At 40.1% G+C, this 25,307-nt stretch overlaps 1 protein-coding gene and 1 long non-coding RNA gene across 2 annotated transcripts in view; one reads left to right on the top strand and one right to left on the bottom strand.

Moving 5' to 3' along the window:
- The first annotated feature begins 1,867 nt into the window (after window positions 1-1,867).
- Window positions 1,868-25,307, top strand: part of marveld2b (MARVEL domain containing 2b) — a 30,363-nt gene continuing 6,923 nt past the window's right edge. Inside the window, exons 1-10 of the mRNA XM_074637172.1 lie at window positions 1,868-1,997; window positions 3,549-4,833; window positions 5,906-5,941; window positions 6,031-6,209; window positions 9,521-9,692; window positions 9,807-9,857; window positions 11,775-11,864; window positions 12,674-12,683; window positions 19,335-20,089; window positions 22,172-22,336. Coding sequence (XP_074493273.1) covers window positions 1,963-1,997; window positions 3,549-4,833; window positions 5,906-5,941; window positions 6,031-6,209; window positions 9,521-9,692; window positions 9,807-9,857; window positions 11,775-11,864; window positions 12,674-12,683; window positions 19,335-20,089; window positions 22,172-22,336 — 2,778 coding nt within the window. The 5' untranslated portion in view covers window positions 1,868-1,962. The remainder of the gene's footprint in view (window positions 1,998-3,548; window positions 4,834-5,905; window positions 5,942-6,030; window positions 6,210-9,520; window positions 9,693-9,806; window positions 9,858-11,774; window positions 11,865-12,673; window positions 12,684-19,334; window positions 20,090-22,171; window positions 22,337-25,307) is intronic.
- LOC141768800 (uncharacterized) lies at window positions 14,114-18,086 on the bottom strand. Its single transcript, XR_012594214.1, has 5 exons — window positions 17,900-18,086; window positions 15,015-15,145; window positions 14,654-14,754; window positions 14,368-14,495; window positions 14,114-14,288 (listed from the first exon to the last, which is right to left on the bottom strand). It is a non-coding gene; the product is annotated as an uncharacterized LOC141768800 (long non-coding RNA).

Here is a 25,307-nt window from a genome sequence, read left to right as displayed (position 1 = left end):
GACCAATCAGAGGCGAGCTGGAGTCTACCGTCTGATCTCAACATGGCTGCCGGGTCACAAACTTTCTCATTTTACAGCTAAACAGTACACTACAAGATGATTCTGAGAACATCTGAGGAGAGAAATAGGCATTACAGTAACAGAATACTGATTCATATTTGATCAGCACTGCCTAGTTTGACCGTTTGGTCTGAGTTGGTTAGTGATTGACTCGTGTCTCTCATAGATGGCAGCTGGACGGCAGACCTCAGATCAGCTCTGATTGGTTGTTTTCCTCCGGTCTGTGAAATCTTAGATGCCATTAGGAGCACCGGAGGACACAGAGACACGTGATTTTTTCAGATTACCTGTCTCATGCACTACTGTCAGGATATAGTGACCGTTTTATAAAAGTAACTTTTTTTAATCATATTTGCTCCATTTCTACCCACTGCAGCTTTAATGATACTGTACCTATTTCTACTTCATGCATAGATTTATATATTTGAACAGCTAGTCCAGTATTGGTGTACATATCTTTTGATTGTAATTTCTTTAATTCATTATTCTATTTGAATCATATCATTTTATTTGTTCTTGTTCCTATTTCTTTAGCCCGTCTGTTGTATCAATGCAACATGTGAATTTCCCCTCTGAAGATCGAGTTTTATCTTCTAGAGTTCACTAAACTAAATGAGCATAGGCCTAACTAAATGTTTCCACCACCATCTACGTGTAGTTTACTGATATCTGTTGCTTAGTTTACTTGATTCCACCAGGATAATCCACTGAGTATCAATACTGAGTACACAGAACAAACAATAAGACAATTGTTTAACCCAAGGTGTTGTAATGCCTCAACAACAGCCAAAATAGATTTTGTTTCTTGGTCATTTCTCGCCACCTGCTGGACAAAAAGTGTTTTGTCTCGTGCTTTGAATCAGTTTATTTAAACTTAAAATGTTTTTTTAACTGATAATAAATAAAAACCCATGAGACTACAAACAGGGACTAACACAGTATTACTGTCTTCATGAGAAAATACCTATTGAAAAAAATATGGACATGGATGAAAAAGTACTATACTAAGAAAAATGATATTTGCTGGTTTTATCAAAAGCTCTGTAAATATTTGCTCCATTTCTACCCACTGCAGCTTTAATACAGTGAAAGTTATTCATATTGTTTATGTATGTATGTCTTAGCAGTCCTACAATGACAGTTGCTTGATCAAGGCGAGTTATTGAGAATTTCGTTTTTACAGCTCATCAAAGATGAAGAAAAAGTCAATAATGCATCCATTGTTCAGGGAATTTGTAATGTCATTTCTCCAAAAAGCCACAGTAGAATTTGGTCATACTCTGTCTTAAAGTCACACAGAATCCAAATATTTCAGTTGCTCTGATTACTTATTGAGGATTTGGTTTTAATAGCTTTTCAGAGAGAAGAGAAACTCAATTTTGATAAAACTCTATTTTGCATCTTTAATTAGTTATTGATGTTATTCACTCTCTCAATGACTGCCATTTATAAAAAACTACTCATTTCAAATACTTTACAATATATCAGCCAGCTGATTATACGCAGTAATCTCCTAAATATGATGAATATTGGAGAATTGGAACCATGCTAGTAGCTGTATGTGGGAGGATAAGAGAAGGCTATAATAATAATAAGAAGAAGAAGAACAACAACAACAACTGTGATGATAAAAATAAAGAGCGAGAAAAATAAAGAATAGGCTAGTTATCATCCTACCATTTCAGATATAAAACAACACACCAATAAATGAACTAATATTGGGTTAAGAATCGGAAAGTGGGAAGTCGGATGTGAGAGGAGCCCTTGAACGCATCGTGAGACTGGTCCTTCTGGCTAGGTGAGTTTAGAGTCGTTGAGGACTTAATACATCCGTGGGGGTGTGGATCTGGGATCAGTGTGGTCTCCCTCTAACGAGCCTCAGTGAACCTTTAGTTCACAGTGATGTCTGACCTGAGATCAGTAGGTGGAGGACAAAGGTAGGCTGACAGACAGACAGACAGGATGTTGTTACCTGTTCCACTGAGAGAAATCAGACTAGAGGTAAATCCACTAGAGGTAAGTCCACATACCGAGTTAGTTGTGTCCTTTTCGCTTCTAATGAGGAATATAACTGTAAACATGTAAACGTGGACCGATAGAGATGGAGGAGTTATTGTTGTACTTTCATTATAAACTAAAGCGCTTTTTTAATTTGATCTATTTGATCAAAATCTGACCGGTTTCCAACATGAGTGGTTCCATGCTGAGACACCTGTTTCCTATCAGTAACATGTCATCTTTACAACCTCAGTAAATGTTTGGACAGTTGTTTAAGCAACATTTATCCTTTTGGTCCACATTAAATGTGCAGGCTAGATGGTGCTATATCAATTAGGCTCAGATTGAACACTTCCACATCCTCGACCTGCAGAAACTCACCGACAACAGGAAGATTTAATCCCAGGAACCTCTAAAGTATGCTAACATTTAGTCTGATTATGATGTAGGCCCACTTACTTAGCTTACATTTAGCTTTTATACAGACTGTGCTAAATTGTGAGCCCTTAATGTAAAGTAATGTCTTCTTGTGACTCCTTGTAGGCTCGACTCCTCAACAGTTTCACTAAAGGGATTTAGTCTCCTCTCACATTATTTCAATTCAATGATTTTATTGATAATTTAAAGTGTGCAGTATTTCAATAGTAAAAAAAAAGAAAAGTCAGAAAAAAATATATTTATTTTTTTGTGATAAAACACATTTTATTTCTTTCATTCTTATTCCTTTAATAATCTTGTGATTTTGGGGGGGAGGTTGGGATTAACCTGTATTAACCTGTGCTATCTACAACATTGTATAAAGCAGGGGCAAGAAATCAATCACTCAAATATCTAAAATAAACACAACAGTATGATTCTACTGATTATCAGAAAGCTAACAAACAATGGTTATCCACAGTTTTATTACTGTTGGTCAAAAATAAATATGCAAATTAGGCGATTTTTTTTTTTATCCTTAAATCTGAATTTGCAAAAAAAAACAAGAAACAATCTTTTTAATTTTTAAAATATGTTATAGAGTAGACACATCTTTACATCTCCTGAATTTTTTATTCTTTGTGTCTGCTATCGGTTGAGCAACAACAGACTTCTGAGTATATGGTGGGTAGGTCAGTCTACACATGAATCCTTAATATTGCCTATGATTTTCATTTTCACCTCAAATATATTACTTCAGTTTTCCCATTTGTTTATCATCACATGACTGAAAAACAGAAAATGAATAATTGAAATTGAAATTGTAGATAACCTTGTTTGTTAGCTTTCCAATGAACCGTACTGTTCTGTTTGTTTTTTAAAGAAGATATAGGTGTCTTTAGGTCGGGTGAACTCCAATATTGGTCAACTTTGCAGGGCCCCTGTCTCCTGACTGGTTGCTCATTGTGGTTAATCAAACTGCATTCTAACAGCCTCTCATATAGGTCAACATGTAGCTGCAGGTCCATCTGTTGACAGTAGACTGTTCTAATCCTCTGTATTTGTCTTTGTAGCGAGCACAGAGTCCAGGTCCCAATGTCTTCAGGAGGAGTTGGTTCTGGCACCAGGTTTGACCGGGTGCGGGAGATCCCATACTATGACCAGGTCCCTGTGGGCTCCTTATGGCGGGACCCGGGTCTCCCTCCACCCCCGGACACCTTGCATGGAACAGTGCCAGCGGTCAGCTTGGACCCCCTTCCCCCACCACCTCTACCTGAACAGGCAGCTGTTGGGCCTCAAGCCTTTTACCCCCCCAGCAATGATGAGCCAATGGAGGAAGACTCTGACGCCATGGACATTAAGCCGGTCCGCCGCTTCATCCCCTCCTCTGTCAAGAACTTCTTCCGTGGCAACAGCGATCGGGGCAGCAAGGGCTGGTCCGTCCCCCCCCCTCAACCACCTCCGCCTGCCCCTTACTCCCCTACCCCTTACTCCCCTGCCCTCTCATCCATTAAGAGCGCCAACTGCCGCACCACGGCAGGAATCCCCTGCTCACCCCCCAACTCCGCCCCTCCATCTCCGTCCCTTCCAGGGTCCTATCGGGACCCCTACGGCGGCTCTGGGGGCAGCTACAACTCTCAGAAGGAGCGAGACGGACTGCTGTTGGGCGCCGAAGCCCTCGACTCAGCATCCGCAGTGCCCACCAATCTCTCGGCCCTGACGTACCACGAGCGGGTGGAGGAGTACCACCAGCGTTACGCCTACATGAAGTCCTGGGCCGGCCTGCTGAGGATCCTGGGCTGTGTGGAGCTGCTTCTGGGAGCTGCTGTATTCGCTTGTGTCTGTGCTTATGTTCATAAGGACAACGAGTGGTTCAATATGTATGGATACTCCCAGCCGCAGATGTTTGGGGGGCTCGGTGGAGGTGCTAGTGCATATGGATCTGGGGGCGGTTACTACACAGGCCCCAAGACCCCTTTTGTCCTAGTGGTGGCTGGTCTCGCGTGGATAGTGACTGTTATTCTGGTCGTTCTCGGGATGAGCATGTACTACAGAGCCATCCTTCTAGACTCTTCTTGGTGGCCGATCACGGAGTGTTCCATCAACCTGGTCTTGGGAGTGCTCTATTTAGCAGCAGGGATCGTGTATGTGAGGGACACCACTCGAGGGGGGCTATGCAACATGCCGGTCTTCAATAATGGAGTAAATGGAGCGTTTTGTCGCACCGAGTCGGGCCAGAACGCAGCCATCGTCTTCCTGTTCATCACCATGGTGCTCTACTTCATCGGTGCAGCAGTGTGTCTGAAGCTGTGGAGGCATGAAGCAGCCAGGATGAGGAAGGAGGGGCTGGCACAGGAGGTCTGACACACACATGTATTTCTAAACTTGTGAGGAGCCCCTAACCTTAACCGTCACAACTAAATGCCTAACCTAAGTCTTACCCTAACTAATATTCTCTCTAATTCAATAATATATCCCTTTCAGCTAGACATACAGTTTACTGATTTGCTGTAGTGTCTGAATGGAATGAAAAGTAGACCTTCTAAGCTTAGAAGGAACACTGTACACAACCCTAAAGTGGTGACCTCTTAGCTCCACCTGTGACCTCAGCACTGTGTATGTTACTCCATGATTTGGTAAAATAGCTTCTCCAATCAAAAATGTAACTTTTTACCTTTTTATCCAGCAGCAAGGTATTTTCAGTTTGTGACAGATGTCTACTGTCTGCTCAAATGATCAAATGTTTGTGTGTTTAAATCCAGTATTTAGTTGCAACAGAGAAGAAGCAGAAGAGTAGAGCGGAGCCGAATCGTCAAGTCCAAAATTTAATAATTGGAACCACTAGCTGAAAACAATTATTTGCTGACTTCCTCTGCACACAGCACCTAGTACCTTATTGCTGGTTTAGACCAGGGATCTCAAACCACTGGCCCTGGCACCAAATCCCCACATTGTATTGTTCTATGTGGCCCACACCCTCCAGGCTTTAATTTTACAGTGGTAATTTAATTTTCTAGCAAGACTGCAAAATAGGAACATTAACATTGACCAGGTTTTCATGACATATTTAACATTTAGCAAGCTGTGCTTAACTATGCTACTTGTCAATGTTGAGTTTGACCAAAAGCATTACACCAAAATGACTCTTTCTAATGCCTAAAAGAAAGGTTGACACACTGGAGCACAGACATTTAAATGTAACTGTTTCCTGTCTCATCTGCGTATCTGCCGTGTAAGCGTCTGAGTAAGCTGTCGTTCTCCGGGAATACAATCTCACTAGCATTACTCTACTAAAGTTAGCTGCAATGGACTGTAATTAAACAAAAGAAAGGTTCAAGCAGTCTCACTAGGATAAACCCCTGATAATAACACGTTGAACATTGTGAACATCTAATGAATCCCTCCCCTTCTCTTCTTCCCATAAACCTAGATGAAAACTATAGGATCATCACTCCCTCTGTCTATAGTAAGTATCTAGGATTGTTTTATTAATGTTCTAGCAGAAATTGAATTGCACACAGTGTACATGAACTGAACACTGTTTTTCTACTGTAGCTGGGTCCAGTCTCCAGCATCTCAGAGCGGACTCCTCTCCCTACTATCCAGCCAGACATCATGGACTCTGCAAACAGTTCTGCAGCTGCACCTCTGATGGCGCTGGAGCCAGAGATCCTCAGAGGACACATACCAGCCGGACACATCCCCAAACCTTATGTTATAGCCGACTATGTGGCGTGAGTATTACCTTCTTAGTCACATTTTGCAAACATTCGTTGCTGTATTCAGTGTTAGGAAGGTTCTCAAAAGCATTACTGATTAAAGATACAGTCCTTGATTCTGTGGTAGTGCCCCTTAGCGTTCTCCCACTTCAGAGTCAACAAACCCTGCTATAGAATGGAATGATTCTCAGGCTGGTATAGGCTGTTTGTGGCAGAAAGAAAAGTCGGAGCTTCAGCAATGAAATGATCTCCACTGCATTTTGTCTGTACATCTTAAATCAGTCCGGGAAACTGATTTCATCAAGATTATTTACTGTCTTGTTTCTGATAAAGTATATTGACTTTTATCAGTTTATCAGTATTTACTGAAATAGTCCACAAAATCCGCAGGTCTCCATTAAAGCTGACGTAGGCAAGATTGGAGTAAATATGATTAAAAAAAGTTGTTTTTATAAAAGGGTCGCTATTTCCTGACAGTAGTGCATGAAACAGGTAACCTGAAAAAAATCATGTTCCTCTGTGTCCTCCGGTGCTCCTAACCGCATCTGCAAGATTTCACAGACCGGAGGAAATCTGGTGAACACCAAGTTCCGGTCACTTGACCGGAGCACAGCCAATAGGAACGCTCTCATAGCACTCATGTACTTCCGGCGCCGGCGCGAGCGGCAGCCTTTCCAACTGCCTCGATGTTGTTCACGTCTTTCTTGAATTTCCCTCGGGATCAATAAAGTTACTATCCATCTCTCTCTCGATAAAATGACCTGTGATTGGTCAAAGTCTCCCGTCACAGGCTAGATGTTCTAAAGCCTGAGAACAGAGCCATGAGGAGGAGCAGAAGTCTAGTTTCCTTTCAGAGAACTTATGCTGAAAGGTTATTATGGAATTTCTGCCCAATGATGCCAAAAACATACTGCTAATATTTACCAGTATCAGCCAATGAAAATGTACCATTTGACTTTGACCTTGTAACTTAAAATATACTAGGCAGTTTATTTTTGGCATCATTGGGCAAAAATTCCATAATAACCTTTCAGCATATTGTAATTCAAGTGTTCTGAGAGATAACTAGACTTCTGCACCTCCTCATGGCTCTGTTTTCAGGCTTTAGAACATCTAGCCCGTGACGAGAGACTTTGACCAATCACAGGTCATTTCAGAGAGAGAGCGTTCCTAATGGCTGTGCTCCGGTCATGTGACCGGAACTTGGTGTTCCTTCAACAGATTGTACAATGGCGGCGGCGTCACAAACTTTCTCATTTTACAGCTAAACAGTACACTACAAGATGATTCTGAAAACATTTGAGGAGAGAAATAGGCATTACAGTAACAGAATATTGATTCATATTTGATCAGCGCTGCGTAGTTTGATTGTTTGGTCGGAGTTGGTGAGTGATTGACAGCCGGCTCTCATAGATAGCAGATGGACAGCAGACTACAGATCAGCTCTTACTGCTTGTTTTCCTCCGGTCTGTGAAATCTTGCCGATGCCGTTAGGAGCACCAGAGGACACAGAGGAACATGATTTTTTTTTCAGGTTACCTGTTTCATGTACTACTGTCATGTTATAGCGACCATTTTATAGAAATAACTTTTTTTAATCATATTTGCTCCAATCTCGCTCCTACTTCAGCTTTAACAGACAACATAAGTTTAAAGTTAAAGCCTTGATTTAGTCCTTGAGTAGAGGCCCCCTTTCTCCCAGAGCAAAGTAAACAATCTTGAGTGAAAGTTGGAAAATCTTTGGTCCTCAATCCAAAACGGTGATCCTAGATCACCCTGTCCAGCACTACATAATTTACAGCTTTAGAGACCAAATTGCATCAAAAGTCTAACAGTGTCAGAGATGTACAACCAAATTCTCATATGTGAGCCAGGTCTAGAACCAACCAATTGGAATACACCATGAAAAGAAACTAAAAAAAATAAACTGGCCAAAGGTGACATTATATCATCTTATTTTGAATAAAATAAACTTGAGGAAAAACATGAAAGTGGTGCAGATGGATGATGTGAGTTGATGACGTTTCACTGCTCTCCCTGCTTCCATGGGGAAATAGGTTTGGTTAATTCAAAACTTTCTAAACCAGTTTATCTGGTTTAAAGTCAGTTTTAGTAATAGGTAGGCTCTGGTCTGTCTTAAAGCAATAGTCAGGTGCCCATATGTACACTGAAACAGGTTTCACTAGCTGTAATCATTCCTCCTGTTCATACTGGATTATTAAGAGATCGCTTCCTAATGTGCTTCCATGTACTGTAAGTGATGGGGGACAGAATCCATAATCCTCTTTTTTTCTTCTAAATTTATCTAATTCAGTTAATATGGCTTCAGCAGTCTGAGTTGGCCAATTCAAGTGGATATCATCCAAAGTTCCAGCCTTTTTAGTACCAAATTCCCTCTTTGTGTTACTATCGCTCCATTGCAGCTCAGCAGGGAAACACAAAGCAGGAAGTTTGTACTGAAAAGATTGTAACTTTGAAAGGTACCCATTTAATTTGTCTAACTCAGACTGCTGAAGCCTTATATTAATTTCAGATAAACTTTTGAAAGTAGTTTTGCGTGGAATGAGGACTATGGATTTTGCCCCCATCGCTTACATTGGATGCACATCATGAACGAATATCTTAAAGGTCCCACATTGTAAAAAGTGAGATTTTCAGGTCTTCTACATTATAAAGCAGGTTTAGGGTGCTACAAAAATGACTGTTAAACTATCAAAACGCTCAATATACGGAGAAACACACACAGCCTGTATTCAGAAATTGTGCGTTTGAAACAAGCTGTCAAGATTTCTGTCCATTTGTGATGTCACAAATATACAATATTTAGACCATTACACGGTTTTAAATGTAAACATTCTAAATGTGTCCCAGTTTATTTCCTGTTGCAGTGTATGTGAATGACATCAGCTGACAGGAAGTAAACATGGACCCAAACTGTTGCCTAGCAACGCAATTCTGTTGAAATTCACTAAAACGGAGCATTTCAGACAGAGGGTAAATACAGGCATATTAAGACGGACAGTATGAGGGAAAATAAAAGTTTTTTTGAACATTACAGCAAGGTAAACATGTTCTAGTAGAAACACAAAATACAAGTATGAACCTGAAAATGAGCATGATATGTCCCCTTTAAGACACAAAAATTGTGAACCTATCCTAGAAGAAGAAACAGGAATCTGGTATATGGTGGTAATCTGGCCAGTAGTTGTTAGATGGATTTTTTTCCAGTGCATATTGTCATCCTTAGCAACTACTGCTAAGAGACTGAGACACATTTAGGTGCAGTTTGAGTAAGAAAATATGTTGTCTCTGTCCTGTTCCCACAGGAAGTATCCCATCATCCGCTCAGAGGAGCAGAGGGACCAATACAAGGCTGTCTTCAATGACCAGTATGCTGAGTACAAGGAGCTGCATGCTGAGGTTCAGGCCATGGCCAAGAAGTTTGGAGAGATGGATGACATGATGCAGAACCTTCCCTCCCGGCCTTCCAGCCAAATGGTACAATCCGCACTCCTCAAACATACATACACACACACACACAACACAAACACAGGAACACACTTGAATACACAGTGCGTAACTATGTCCGGTAACTTTCTAATTTTGTTTCAGGAGAAGGAGCGGATCAGTGGCATTTTAATGGAATTTCAGAGGAAGAAAGCTGTAAGTATCCCTCATAAAATATAATTTATGGTCCATCCACTGTTACTCACTGAGTGTCCGTGTCTGTGCCAGAGAGTCCAAGCTCTGATTAAGGTGTTAGAGAGATAATTCTGTTTCTATAAACCCTTCATATCCCTTGATGCCCCTGTGCACCAAAAACAATCTATTAACAAAAATAATCCCCCTTCTTCTTTTCATCTACCAAGACCTTACTTTGAATTATACTTAAATTAAAGGGGTACTCCAGTATTGAACTTCCATGAATAAGGGGGACTTGCATGAGACAGGAATGGGAAAAGGAAGGATAAATCACAGCAGCAGAAGCCAAGATATTCGGGCTTTTGGTCTCTAGCATGTGTCAACTGCTAACAACTCGGTAGCGCCCAAATCTTTCAAGCTTCATGCCCCCAGTTTGTTACACAGACTTTCTGTTATAAATTTCTAGTCTCCAAGATAACCCTAAATGACATCATCAGTATTCTTTTCTCAGATTTTATAAAGCTCCTTCTGAGCCACAGTAGAAATTAAACAATTACCCTCCTCATAACAAGTAAACTGTGCCCTTTAAATTAGTATAACACATTGGGAGAGACTAGTAATGATGCAGCACCTCCTGTTAATTTATAACAGAAAGCCTGTGTTGCAAACTGAGGCTGTGGGGGTTAGAGATGCTATCAAGTTGAATTATGGGAATAGTAGGATCCAGGGTTTTGGGGCCTTGACCCATAAAAGGAACTAAAAATCAGGTAGCTGATTCAATTTTGAAATTTCTTGTTTTAATCCGTCTCTCAGTTCCCCTCAATGTTATTGGTGTAATGCTAAATCAGTGGAATGTCCCTTTTAATTAAAGGGACTGTTTGTAAGAATCCCAAATTGCTTGTTAACAGCGACACCTTTGGCCATTAAGTCAACTAAAGTCAGCGTCCTGTTGCTCGCGCTTGTGCTCGCTCTACATAGACATGAACGAGCATCGCTCAACACAGTGAGGCGACACACGTCAGCTAAAAGCACAATATCACTCTATATTTCAGCTGCTTGGCGGTAATGTTAGCTGACCAGACGAAGGTCTCTCCATGAATCAATGCTGATCCTAGTGTTGGCTTTTCCTGCCTCAGCCTCCCGACGGAGTTTTGGTCGGAGACGATAACGTTTCTCTCTGCGGAGCAGAGGCCAAAGGTACTTCACAAGACACGGGAAACCTCTGTTGGTCTGGAGGAGCTGCAGCAGTTATTTCTGCACAAACGGTCACTGAACATTCACTAGATATTCTCAGAGCTAAACTAACTCTTCTGCAGTGTGGAGTGTGCGCGCATGCACGTGAGAGTGGAGCAAAAGAGCGAGAAAAGGCGCTGTGTGTGAGTGAAGGCAGGCCGAGGAGCAGAGTACAGCAGAGACTCCGGTCCTGGAGACCAAAGCTACGGTCTCCTCCCCGTCCTCCTACCGCGGACAACACTGTTTAACAGACGGGCTTCACTAGATAGAACTTTGTGGTTTTGGTGCTTCCGTGTAGTTTGTGTTGGAGTCTGAGTCTGAACAGCGTAGCCACACGCGAACGGGACACCAACCTGCAATGATTTATACGTGTAAGAAGTTACAAACAGTCCCTTTAATACAAACAGTACGTCCTATGTTTTGACATGGGACTTTGATATGACTTCTACATGGCTTTCGCTAATCATAAAGGCACCACCATTACCCAGAATGTTCTTCTTCCTGGTTTGTTAATGTTCGTCAGGTTTACTGGAAACTATGTAAAGAAGTAATACTGTGCTGTATTTGTTACTGTATTCCCCATGCAGTAACCCGCCAATGAATTTCCCCGATATTCTCCGACTATCACGGAGACTGTCCCCGATAGGAATTCCAGGAACAAAAGTAAAACATTTTATTTAATTTATTTCTGTTTTTTCTTGCCAGGACCCGACATATTTGGAAAAAAGGGAAAGATGTGAGTATCTAAAGAACAAGCTCTCTCATATCAAACAGAAGATTCAGGAGTACAACAAGGTGAAGGACTGGAATGATGGCAACTAAACCCTGTTTTCATTAACACACCTGGAATTAATATGGAGTCAGTCTGCACTATATAAGAAGATGTGCTCTGTTGCACAGAGAACAAAGTAGTGGGACTGAGGTGAGAACTGAATAAGAGTGTGTCCCCACCAGGCAAAAACTATCCTCATGGTTGGTATGTATTTCATTATCACATTAAAACAGGTGGACCTGCCATCACTGCTGTTGGTCATATCATCAGGACAAATGGAAAAATCGTTTTCACAGGTAGAAAAATTCAGTGGAAATCAGTAGAAATGTCCTTATAGATGGTGGTAAGAGGCAAAGAGAAAGTAAGCTTCACCAAAAATGGTCAGAATGCAGAGAGCTGGGATGGATCAGGTGTAACCTAAATACACGATAGGGTGTTCATTCAGAACGCCCTGACGCAGATCACATTTTAAAGGAACATTTTGGGAAATATGCTTTGTTTTAAGTTTAATATCAGTTTCATCATTTGTTGCTATATGGGCATTTTTACACTTCATTTGATGCTTGTGTTTGCTGTCGGCTGCTATGAAATATACCATAACAAAAATAAATGATCTTTTCACCATAGTGTGGGTTAGATGAAGCACATTTTGTAAAATGTGTGACTGTTCCTCTAACACCAGGTGTAAATGGGGTCTCACAACTGGCCCGCTATAGACACTGCCTGAATAGATGAATCAAATGAGGCAGCTGATGTAAGTAAGGTTGACTCGATGTTAAAGAAGGCTATATGATTAGATGAATAGACCTTCAGTAGACAGAGGGATCAGCAGAAGTTTGTTAGTTTAACCGAGTTTATTTTTGGTCAAATAGGATATACTTTTATGTGCTGCATGTGTTATACTGTGGAGGGTTAGCTGCTTGCCATAATGCTCACTGCATGCTGTCCTTATTGTTTTTTACGTTGCATTTCTTCTGTCCAGCAGTGTTCTCCTGAACTATGAGGCACAATGTGAATATTTTACTAAAAGCTAGAATGTATGAACTATCTCACCCAGATGGGTGTTTTTTTTTCAAATTCATTTAGTCACACCTTTTGTAAACTCATTTGTACATTGATATGTTTGATTGATATGTGATTATTTTGTATCAAATGTCCTACTGCTTTATACCAATGAAGGACCCTTTTATATAGTTGTATTTTCCCTCTTTAACCATGAAGCAATTGTCCTGTTTGAGTGACTGTTACATCTGCCATCCACTGTTTCAGTTAGTCCAGGGTAATGGTAATGAATGAGAGTAGCCAATGAAGTTAAACCATTACAAAAACAGTACAATCAGAACAAAGCTATATTTTCATAATTGGTATTTTTTTTTTTTTTTATTATTGTAAATCCTTGTTGATTTATCCTTGCTAGAAATATGAGTTTGCATAACAAATGTGTACCAGAAGTACATTTTTCCTGTAAGTATATAAGAACATTTTTCTGGAAAACCGATGTTCTGAGTCTTTCTTTATTTAAAAATTGTGGTCCACATTTTTTCTATTAAAATGTTGAGGCCACATATTGTTAAATTAATCACAATAATTACAACCACAAAGCAAAATGGACTCAATGTCCATATGCGTTGAATACTTAATTATTATTAGCAGTATTAGTATTAGAGGTAGTGGTAGTGTATACCTCAGTAAGCATGCAGGAGGCTTTTTTTGTTTTTTTACTACTGGAGAGGTGTGGACACTAAATATCTTTTCAATCTTTTCATGACCTGGATGAACTTGATTGCATGACTTGTCACCCTCCTAAAATGGCTGCTGTGGCTCAGCCTGTTTACATCCTGGAGGACTGGTTTAGAGCTGAGGTGGATTTAAAAAAAATGTTTTCCTGGTATGAAGCTTTGCAACTCGTTTTCCTGTTGATTTTACTGAGGCTGGATTAGACAGCTTCTCGTGCCTTAGGTAATTTTTTATATACAGTATAACCTATATTTTAACTTTGAATAAGACCCACTTGTCACACTCAAAATCAGCATTTAACAATATATTATTTTGTAAAATACTAATTAAATTTTTTAAAATGAATTTCTAATTAGGAAGTACGATTTCTAACAGTAAAAAAATAATTGTTTTTTTTTTGTGATTTTAAAACATAAATTATAGATACTGAGAATAATATTGAATGTATAGAAATATATTCAGATATTGATAATGAAACTAAAATATTGACATTTAAGCTCTGCCTCATTCATTCGGATGAATGACAAACAAACGTAAAAATAAACGTGTTACTTTTAGTGAGAGCATGCTGAACAACTGAAACTCCAAGCGCGTAAACAGACCTCGTGACTTCCTCGGGGACTCAGGGTGTGTCCAGGTCAAGGTGTGTACAGGTCAGGTCCACTGACGTCCCTGAGACTGGAAACGGAGCTTCTGCCTCCTCCTTGTTGCTTGATGGAGAGAGGACAGGTTAGTCCTGTCTAGGGAGGAGCCCACATGATGGACACACACACACACACACCCACACACCTGTAGGCGCGTCTCTTTGTACTACTTGAGCGCGCAGGACACGTCCACGCGCCCTGTGAGTGTGCGTGTTGTTTGCGTTCATCTCTCAGCGTGTGACTGTCTTCATCCGGATCAGACTGGTCTTCATACTAGGTAGGTCAATTTAAACATATTACCGAATGTTGAGGACGTATTAAGAGACACGTGACCTCTCCTCTCATCTGTGTTTAAAGCTTCTAAAGTGACTGAAGAACAATGATCGTTTAGTTTCGCCATTTTCAGGACCCATGTTACCTGCCTGACTCACCTTGTCTGTTTGTGCGTTGGTTGAGCAGGTAGCCAGCTGAATGTCTGTTTGAGCTGTTGTTCTTTACTCTCTCATCTCTCCAGTGATGACAGCATACATGACTAGATTGAAAGGCTTACTTTCAAATGGGAATCATTGATATTTGATATTTTTTTTCCCTGTGTGTGAAACCTCTTTGGATTGTGTATATATCAATCATATCAACTAGCCTAGTGAACAGTATAGTTTAATTCTCTGTGAAACTAGCTAACCCAGCTCAGTTTGACTCATCAGCTGCTCATTTTTTTGGAAACTTAGTCTCAGTTAGTGTGCCAGTATCTCTCCTCCCACTTACTGCTGCTTTGTTTCACCACAAACAAACCTGAAGTCTGAGCAGTAGGCTTTCCTCTTCCTCTTCTGTTGGTTGAACAGCTCAACAGCAGATCACTGCTGAAGGTCAATATTTGAAGATTTGTTTTGAATGATTTAAGCCATCCATCACTCCATCAAGCTCTATATGAAGTGTACATAGGATATTTAGTTGGCATACTATAGTTTACTTCCCACACAGAAGTATGACATCAACAAAACATACCAGATTAAAACAAGCGTAGACAAGCATTCCATTTTGGTTTCCATTTCTCTCAGTAAGGCTGGGTTTGGAACCTCCATGCTTTTTCAGTACTAACAGAAATGTGTCCACAGCACATAGTGTTAAAACTGTGTTTTGGACATTGTTTAACATAACATTTGATAAGTTTGACTTAAAAAGGTTTTGAAGGAAAACATTGTTACATTTCTCAAAGTAAGGTATCGCAAAAACTGTTGTTTTGGTATCGATATCAATTATTGGGAAAACAAGCGATGCCCAGCCCCGCATGTCAGTACATCAAATCAAATACAGTTTTAAGTGTTTATTAATTGCAAAAGTCTGCACAGCATGACAACACCAACACTTTGATGTATCTCCTTAATTCAGTTTCAGTTCATATTTTTTTTCTTTTCCAAATGGTAGTTACATACATTTGAGAAGTAAAGTTGCTGGGGTTGGTACAGAAGTCATTGTATTGGTGGAAAACTTGGTGGATATCACAATGGATGGCTGCTGCTTTGTGGCACCACAGGGAAGATATGTGATCGAACAGTGATATTGATAGTTAATATCATACAGTCACTTTTCTTCTGTTTATGCAAAATCAATAGTTATTTTTTATTTATCTATTTTTTTTATTTTCTTTTTAGCAGCGTGAGCTCCAATTGGATTTCAGGATGCCGACACATAAACACAGCCCCCCGCCGTACCAGCCAAGTGGTAGCAAACAGTAAGTTGACCTGCATGTATCCCTCACTACTACACTGTGATCCTCATGTCTCAGCCAGTATGACTTTACTTTTCAGGGCACATGTCTCTGTATCAGCTGAGGGTTCCAACAGCAGCAGTATAATTGTTTAAACAAACACTTTTCCACATTTTTGGGAAATATGCCTTTTTTCTGCTTTACCCAAAAAAACAGCAACAACCAATCATCAGATTTCTGTGGGTCTCGTAGAGACAACGTGGATAAAGTACATAGAGCTGCAACGATTAATTGATTGACAGGAAATTAATTGGTAACTATTTTGATAATTAATTTTTTAATCAAGTAAATTTTAAAGCAAAAGAGCCAAACTTTCAATGCTTCCAGCTTCTCAAATATGAACATTTGTTGCTTTTCCCTGTCTTATATTATATTATTGGATTTGGGACTTTTATGACACTACCTTGTTTCACTATTTTCTGATGGACCAATGATGACTAATCAATGAATTTCAATGAATTGATGAATATAATCATTAGTTACAGCCTTAAAGGTACAGTCCAAACACTGTGAAGAAGTTCAAAAGGTTTTGCTTACCTTTTAGCTGTTGTAATATCAGCTTCAAGTTAGTATTCTGTCTTAGTTAGTCTGCTTTACCGGAGTTGAATTTATGTGTATTGGGCTACACATATTTAACACTACTACCTTGTGGACATGGAATGTTTTTGAGGGGGCCCATTGTTGTCTTTTACAGAACCAGCTCATGTAATGCTGTAATGCCTCTAGTTACTGACGATTACCCATCTCCCTCTGGAATATTATTCTGCCTGTCTTTAGTTCTATGTTGTGCTTTGTGCGTTTATGCAACAAGTGTGAAATAGAAAGGAAACATTTTAGTTTTAGAACTACTTAAATTGTGCATTGGAACTATTTCTTGACCAACAGCTGCTTCCTGCAGAAGGACTCTACACTGCATCTCTAGAGTCCTGCCTCCAGTGAAGTTGCCGGGTTTGAGCACTATCACTAATTTGTTGTCAGCAAAACTGTAGTGACTCTTGTTTTGGTGGCCAAGAGGCCATTTGAAAATAAGACAGCTTTTATCAGAAGGCTTGTTTTCATATTTGACTCATTGTTCAGCAATTCCCTAAGTCAATTAGTCAATCAACCAAATGTTAATCAACAATTTGGTAAATGATCATTTATGCCAAATTAACAGATATTTGCTGGATCCATCTGCTTAAATCCTGGGATTTTTTTTCCTTTTTTAAATTTCACTGTCAATTGAATATGTTTGGGTTTTGAACTGCTAGTCAGCTACATTTGAAAAAAGCAGCTTGGGCTCTGAGAAATTGAGATTGGCATTTTTTGTGACATTTTATTGACAATTAATTAAAAAAAAATTTAACAGATTAATAGACAGTAAAAAAAAAATGTTAGTTTCAGATCTTCATTTTTTTCCATTTCCAGTCAAAACGTGCCTCTCTCTGTTTTAGGCACTTTTCAAGCCCTTTTTTGTGCATCCGCAACGGTTATAAATGAGGCCTCTGTTCGTAAAAAAGCTGTTTTAATATAGCTTTAGAGCGGATGTTGTTGCAGAAGTAAAGGCTTTATACTATTTAAAGTTTTGAACATTAGGTTTTCATTTATGGCATGCTGTGTGCAAGCATTTGTAAATAAGACAAGAAAGATCCATAATTTTGGTATTAGGTAAGCTTGCATGTAAATAAAATGTATTCTATTTTTGAAAAGTGTAGATGGTCATTTCTGCATTTGGTTTAATCTGTGTTGCTTTTAGCCTGGATTATGATTTTTAATTTATTCATATTTGTGTAATATTAGCTTAAGATCCGCACATCGAGCTTTGATTGGTCAGTAGGCGGTCCTTTATACAAGTTAATCTGTTATCTTGAACATAACCTGCTCCAGAGCAGGTTATGTTCAAGATATCCAGGGTTAAACCTGAAGTTACCTCGCTAACCCCAAATCCTGCTCCGTAGTACAGGGTCCAGGTCCACGCAGCTCTGACAAGATAGCACTTCTGATTTCACTTGTTGAGGATTAGCCACCCGGTTTCCTCAGGCCTACTTCATTCAAGCGTGTTTTCAGGGTTTCATGGGACATTTCAATGTCATGATTTGCTGAAAAGCATAATGAGAAATTACATCATATGAATATCCTCAGTAAGAATGTTCCCTTATGATTTCAATCTCCTCTTGCATACTTTCAAACTCAGTTTAAAATTTGTGCAAGGTCATTGCTGAGAGTAGTAAACAATAGAACCAGGAAATGCCATTGAACTGTCGCCAGGGACTTGGGTTCTGTCCAATCACAAACAAGAAGCTTTGTCCCACCTTGTCTGTAATCTGAAATGTTGTTTTCTCAAATGTTGTGTTTCGTGAAATTCGTTGTTTTTGGACATGTTGTGTTTTGTGAAATGTTTGTGGAATGTGACGAGAACCGATACTTCGGTACTAAGTCGATGCCAAAATTCTAAAAACGTGATGGTACTCGTTTTCTACAGTACCGAAGATATCGTATGATGCCTGCAGGGTCCGAAGTGAACATCCACCAAGCGTCAAATGCGGCTGCTTCCGTCCTCTGTTCACACACAGAACAGTGCCATGCAGCAGCGAGATCCAGAGACGCAGAGATCCTTTATGTTTTCGAGAAGAGGATTCACTCATGAGGGAAAAAACTGAAATGAACAAACTGATCAGAGATCCTTTATTAATTTGTTTGAGAAGAGGATTCACTCGTCGGGGGAAAAAACTGAACTGAACAAACTGAATTTCTATCTTTTGTTGTTCATTGCTAAATCTCTGAAAAGTGGTGTTTTTTTATTGAACTCTGGACTCTGTATTTCCAGTGAATGTTATTGGGATTTGCATTTGATTATCTTACACTTAACTCCCCAGATCCACTTTGTTTTAACCAATCCAACAGCATCCAATCAAGTTTCAGGAGAAAACCATGAAGAACTAACGTTATGTTACTGAGCACCAGATGGATCCAGTTACTCTGCTGTTAAAATGACGTTACATTTGATGAAGAGCGTATAGGCCTCGTTTAGGACTCGAGATCTGAGTTGGGACTTGAGTCACAGACTTGAGACTTACTTGTGACCTGTAAAACAATGACTTGGTCCCACCTCTGGTAGCCTTTACCCAGTGAAATGTCACCATGTCAGTGAATTTAAACTACTGCTTGCAGTCTGAGGATATATATAGACACATGTACACATTACATGTTTTTTTTACCGTGGTATCAAATTTGGTATTTGGAATCGTGGAAATTGACTGGTATTGATATCGACAACTGGTATCGTGACATCCCTAGTGTTTGGTGAAATGTTGTGTTTTGTGAAATGTTGTTGTCTGAAATGTCCGAGGTTACAGATCACTCAGTTTGTTCTGTTACAACATCCATTGAACACAGCTCCCCTGTCCTCTTCTATTGCAGCCATAGCAGCAGACAACACAGGCACAGTGAGCGCATATCCAACCCAGCCTTTTCCAACTACCCAGGAGAGAAGATGCTTCACTTCTATCGCTGGACTTCACCACCTGGTGTGATGAAGATATTGTGTATCATCATCATCATCATGTGTGTGGCTGTGTTTGCCTGTGTGGCCTCCACACTGGCCTGGGACTACGATATGAGCCTCTTGGGTCTGGGAGGTGGCTCTGGCTTGTTGCCAGGTATTGGTGGTGGCTCTTATGGAGGCGGCTCATTTGGAGGTGGAGGCGGCCAGTATGGAGCCGGCCAGTATGGAGGCGGCGCTGGCACTGGCGGCAGCTCCTATGGTTCTGGAGGAACACAAATGGATCCCAAAGCTGGCAAAGGCTTCATTATTGCCATTTCTGGCATTACCTTCATAGCTGTGCTCATCATATTTGTGTTGGTTGTTTCAAGGCAAAATGCTGCCCGCTCATCAAAGTTCTACCTAGCAACCATCATCATCTGTGCCATCTTGGCATTCCTGATGATCATCGCCACTATCGTGTACCTGGTGGCGGTGAACCCGACAGCCCAGTCCACGGGGTCTGTCTACTACAGCCAGGTCCGCCAACTGTGTGCCCAGTATCAGAACCAGAACCAGGCCCAGGGCATCTTCCTCAACCAGTATCTCTACCATTACTGTGTGGTGGAGCCCCAAGAGGTGTGATATGCTTGCTTTTCACTTTCACTTTATCATTGCTAACCATTTCTATGTATTATGCTGTGTTCTACTGTAGCTCTTCCACGGTTTGACTTACTAAGTCATTGGCTCTAATTCATTTCAGTATAATATAAAAATCAACATGGCAGAGTCTTGTATAACTTCATGGAGAAACTTCAGGATATCTGTCACACTCAACAGCATGTCTCTGTAGCTGACATAATAATCAATGTGATGGACGCCTAACAATATTTAGAGGCTCACTGGTCACATCATTTAGCATGGAGATGGATAGCAGGCGATAACAATAATCTGTGGATTATTCATAGTAGCCAGGACAATGTTTCTAGATAGAAGTGTTGCTGTTGAGTTTTTCAAATGTCATTTTGGATGCTTTGAGCTCCTTAAACCAAATGATGATTTTCTATTGTTTGGGGGTAGTGGAAGAAGTTTCTTTGTAATTTTGGGGGGATTTTGGTGAACTGACCCTTTTACATGGAGGCAGCGGCTTGGAGCAATCCTGTTTGCTCTATCCACTCAGATCCAGTACTGATAAGTCTGAGGCTTGTGTTGGCTCCCACCTCCAGACTAGACTAGACTTTTTCAGTCCCGATACTGATAGCAATACCAGAGGCCTGTACTACGAATAGAGTTCAACATACCCAGGGTATCTTCTCGTTATCTGGCTTCAATAACCCTAACAAACAAGATCCCGCTAAGCGGTCCTACGAAGGTGGTTATCAACTCGGTAAAGCAACGTAGGGATTCTCAATCTGGCTATGAGCGCGTTCACATGAACGGGGCGGTGTTTGCAGTATATGACCAATCATAAACATGGACAAGTCTACTGTCAGCAGAGCGACACATTTTACAAATAAAGAGCAAATATTAGACAAATACAAAGAAGTTAAACACATAATCCAGGCTAAAAGTAATACAGTTGCAGGAAGGACAGCTGGCAAAAGAAAAGCATACGATGTGTGAATGTGTAAATTAACAGATTTATGAATTTAACGGAAAACTCAAAAGTCACATATGTTTGTCTACATGGGGCAGTGATGTATAAATAGCTTTCAAAATATAACAGATAGTAGACACATCATTATACCATTTAGCTAAGATGTGGCGTGTATGACTAATTCAGCCTTCTTTCAGCTGTGTCTGCGACTCCGGCGGTGTGAAACGGACTTAAAAGCAATTTAAAAAATAAATATAAAAACATAATTCAAAGCGGTAAACACCCACAGCATACAGCCAGCTGTCCTTCCTGAATTTGTCAGTTTAAACTGTGTTGTTTTTAGCCTGGATTATGACTTAAACTTCTTCATATGTGTGTAATATTAGCACACGATCCGCGCACTCAGCTCTGATTGGTCAGTAGGAGGTGCTTTTATACGAGTTGATCTCTTATCTGGAACATAACCTGCTCCGGAGCAGGTTAGCTGTTCAGAATCAGTTACCATGGCGATTTACCCCGGTAAGAAGTGGTCGTAGGACGAAAAACCCAGAGTTAACCCTGAAGTTACCTTGCTAACGCCAAATCCTCCTCCGTAGTACAGGCCTCTGAGCTTAGGGTATCGGCCAATACCATTTATCGAACCGATACCAGTGTTTAATCAATAAGCTGTATACCTCACTGTGTGGAAGTGACTGGGATCATTACTTTATGGCAACATTAGGACTGACTTAAACATTGCTTTCATAACTTTTTAAAACAAAATGTGACCAATAAATACATAGATGTAAATTAATTTAATTGTTCTTTATTATTAAGAACTTAAATTGCAATTCAGCAACTTGGTAAAAAATCTTCCAAATTTAACAGGAATTACAATTCAAGTGTAAACCTTTTTAATGCGGCAATAAATTGGTCAAAACTTAAACAGGAATTCAAATTACCATATAAAATGTATATAGTATATAAACATAAAATTGAATTAAATGGATCGGCCCCATTGTCACCGATATCCGATCCAGTATCAGTATCGGTGCATCCCTACTCCAGACATCCCTGTTATTTACTCTTTATGTTAGTGGATGTATATTCCAGCCCGCTGACGTTGAGTTCTGTTGTTCCTGCAGGCCATAGCTATTGTTCTGGGCTTCCTGGTGTTTGTTGCCCTCATCATCCTGCTGGTGTTTGCAGTCAAGACTCGCAAGGAGATCAGGCGCTGGGGCCGGGATCGTATTCTCTGGGAGGAAGCGAAGGTCGTCAATGATGGTCTACGCAACAGCGTCGGGGAGTGGGTGAGTGTGAGTGTGAGGTTGATGGTGAGTGTGAGGTTGATGGTGAGTGTGAGGGTGAGGGTGAGGGTGAGGGTGAGTTTATGGCATCTGAGTGCCTTTTTTAAGAGCAAAAGCCTTGATCAACTGAATGTACCTTTATTCAACAAACTAATATTAACTAAATACAACAGGTCAATTCAACAAATTATGGACAGTAGTTATAAACTGTGAACTGAACTAAGTAAAAGACAGTATGTCAAAACACATGGGTACTAAGTGTTAGAATGTACTTTTAAAGTGGCCACTTTAAATTGTCCTACTTTGCCTAACCTTAACCGTCTTGCGGGTTCCCTTCTCAACACTACCATGATGTAAACAATAAACATGGCGACATTCAAGAAGGTTGCTAAGTAGCGGGTGGAAGATCCATACGCAGCCACAACAGCCTGGCACCTCCTCATGCTGGTCACCAACCTGGTCACACGTTGCTGTGGGATGGCGTTCCATTCCTCAACCAGAATAATGACAAGCCTTGTTTTGCCAGTGACATCATTGACAGAACCACAACCACGCTGGCTGACCTGCAACGAATCCTGGTTGAGAAATGGAACGCCATCCCACAGCAACGTGTGACCAGGTTGGTGACCAGCATGAGGAGGAGGTGCCAGGCTGTTGTGGCTGCGTATGGATCTTCCACCGCTACTGAGGCTCCTGACAGTGTTTTAAATGAATTAAAGTGTAAAATAGTCAATTGTCTTGTTTGTTCCTTGTTACTGATAGAGAGTTCAATCATCCAATCCACCAAACAACTCAAAACAAGAGTCAAAAAATTTGAAGGTTTTTCACTTAAAACTATGCAATTTCACCCCATTTTGGACCATTATTATTATTATTATTAGGCTACTATGGGCTAGATAATGCCTAAAGTTAAATAATTATATTATTATTTAGACATATCACAGCCTTTCTTTTGGAAATGTTTGCCATGTAAAATCATATTATATAAATCAAAAGAGCAGATTCAGAAAACTTTTAGATAATGTTTCATTCATTTTATTTTTTCACAAATTTAAAAAAAAGCTATGATGAACAGTTCACTAATTATTTTACAAAAAGGACATAAACATTGTATTGATAAATTACATTACCCTCTCGTTCTCAACCCCCCTCCCCCATGCCGTGCAGTGGCTCATCCAGATGGCTCCGCATTGTTTTTATGTTCATACATCTTATGAGGCACGGCGCAAAAACACTGATGCAGTGACGTTATGAATCGCCCACAAACCTGATATGGAGAGGGCGGAAAAGAGTAAGAGTGTGTAAGTGCGTGTGTGCGCGTGTGTATGTGTGTGTGTGTCAGGCGAGACGTGGGGCAGGGAAGGATGGTATCATTTGCAGTTTCTGGGTGTGGTCTGTTAAGCCACTCTTGTAGCATGATGTGCCGTGTTGTCAGGAGGATGTGTTCTAAAAATAAAAACTTATCCAACAACTATTAGAAGGTACAACATTGAAACTACATTTTCCTAATCCTAATCCTAATGAGTGGATGTACAAAAGAACTATAATACAAATTTAAGTGTTCTTACATTTCCAGTAGTGACATAATCATGGTTTGTGTTCCGAAGACAAAGGCACAAATGAAAGTGTTAACCTGAAAACTACCTCCATAGCAGCATAGTTTTCATTCCAGGTGTGTGGATTTTCCCAGCATTACATTCACACCTGACATTTCAGCAGTTGTAATGGCTGAGAGACATTGTCTCAGGCTTCCTGTTGATGGAAGTCATGGTATCGGTGGTACTCAGGCATGCATGGAGAAGTAGAGGAACCGGTTGGTCCTGGTGAATGGTGCATACAACCAGAGTGTTTATCATATGGAGAGAACAGGTTAGCGTAGCATAAGCTAGGAGCCTCAGGAAAAGCGTACTGAAACCTCAGGACGGCAACATTTTGTAAGAGAAAATGGATTTTAAAAATGGGTATCTTTGTAATACAATGGCTGAAATCAAGCAAATAAAAAAATCCCATAAAAGAGTTTCTTAATCTAGGACTGATGTGTTGTTATTACTGTATACTTTAGAATTAGGGCTGTCAATCGCTTAGAATATTTAATTGCGATTAATCGCATGATTGTTCGTACTTAATAGCGATTAATCACAAATTAATCACACCATTTTTATCTGTTCAAAATTTACCTTAAAGGAAGATTTGTCAAGTACTCTTATCAACATGGGAGTGGGCAAATATGCTGCTTTATGGAAATGTATGAATATATTTATTATTGGAAATCAATTAACAACACAAAACAATGACAGATATTGTCCAGAAACCCTCACAGGTACTGCATTTAGCATAAAAATATGCTCCAATCATAACATGGTAAACTGCAACCCAACAGGCAACAACAGCTGTCAGTGTGTCAGTGTGCTGACTTGACTATGACTTGCACCAAACTGCATGTGATTATCATAAAGTGGGCATGTCTGTAAAGGGGAGACTCGTGGCTACCTATAGAACCCATTTACATTCACATATCTGGAGGTCAGAAGTCAAGAGACCCCTTTGAAAATGGTCATGCAAGCTTTGCCTTGCCAACATTTTGCACAAGTTTGGAGCGTTATTTAGCCTCTTTTGTGACAAAGAGGTAAGACATGATTGGTACCGATGGATTCTTTTGTTTTTTTAGTTTGATATGATGCCAGCATCTTCACTCTAGCTTTAAAACTGAGCCCGCTACAACCTAAAAATCGCAATTTGCGTTAATGCGTTAAAGAAATTAGTGGCGTTAAAACTAATGATGGCGTTATTATCGCGTTAACTTTGGCAGCCCTATTTAGTATATAACAAATGAGAAAAAATAGATAATAAAAAATCTATAGTAAAATTGAAGAATACATGCCACTGAAGTCCATAAAATATACGTCTTATCTGATATATTATGATAAAGTTTATTATTATTAATAGCTAGTAATGTATTAAAAGTCATCTGCAA

This window comes from Sebastes fasciatus, chromosome 6, assembly GCF_043250625.1.
Source record: "Sebastes fasciatus isolate fSebFas1 chromosome 6, fSebFas1.pri, whole genome shotgun sequence".
Taxonomy (NCBI): Eukaryota; Metazoa; Chordata; class Actinopteri; order Perciformes; family Sebastidae; genus Sebastes; species Sebastes fasciatus.
This window is presented reverse-complemented; position numbering and strand designations above follow the sequence as displayed.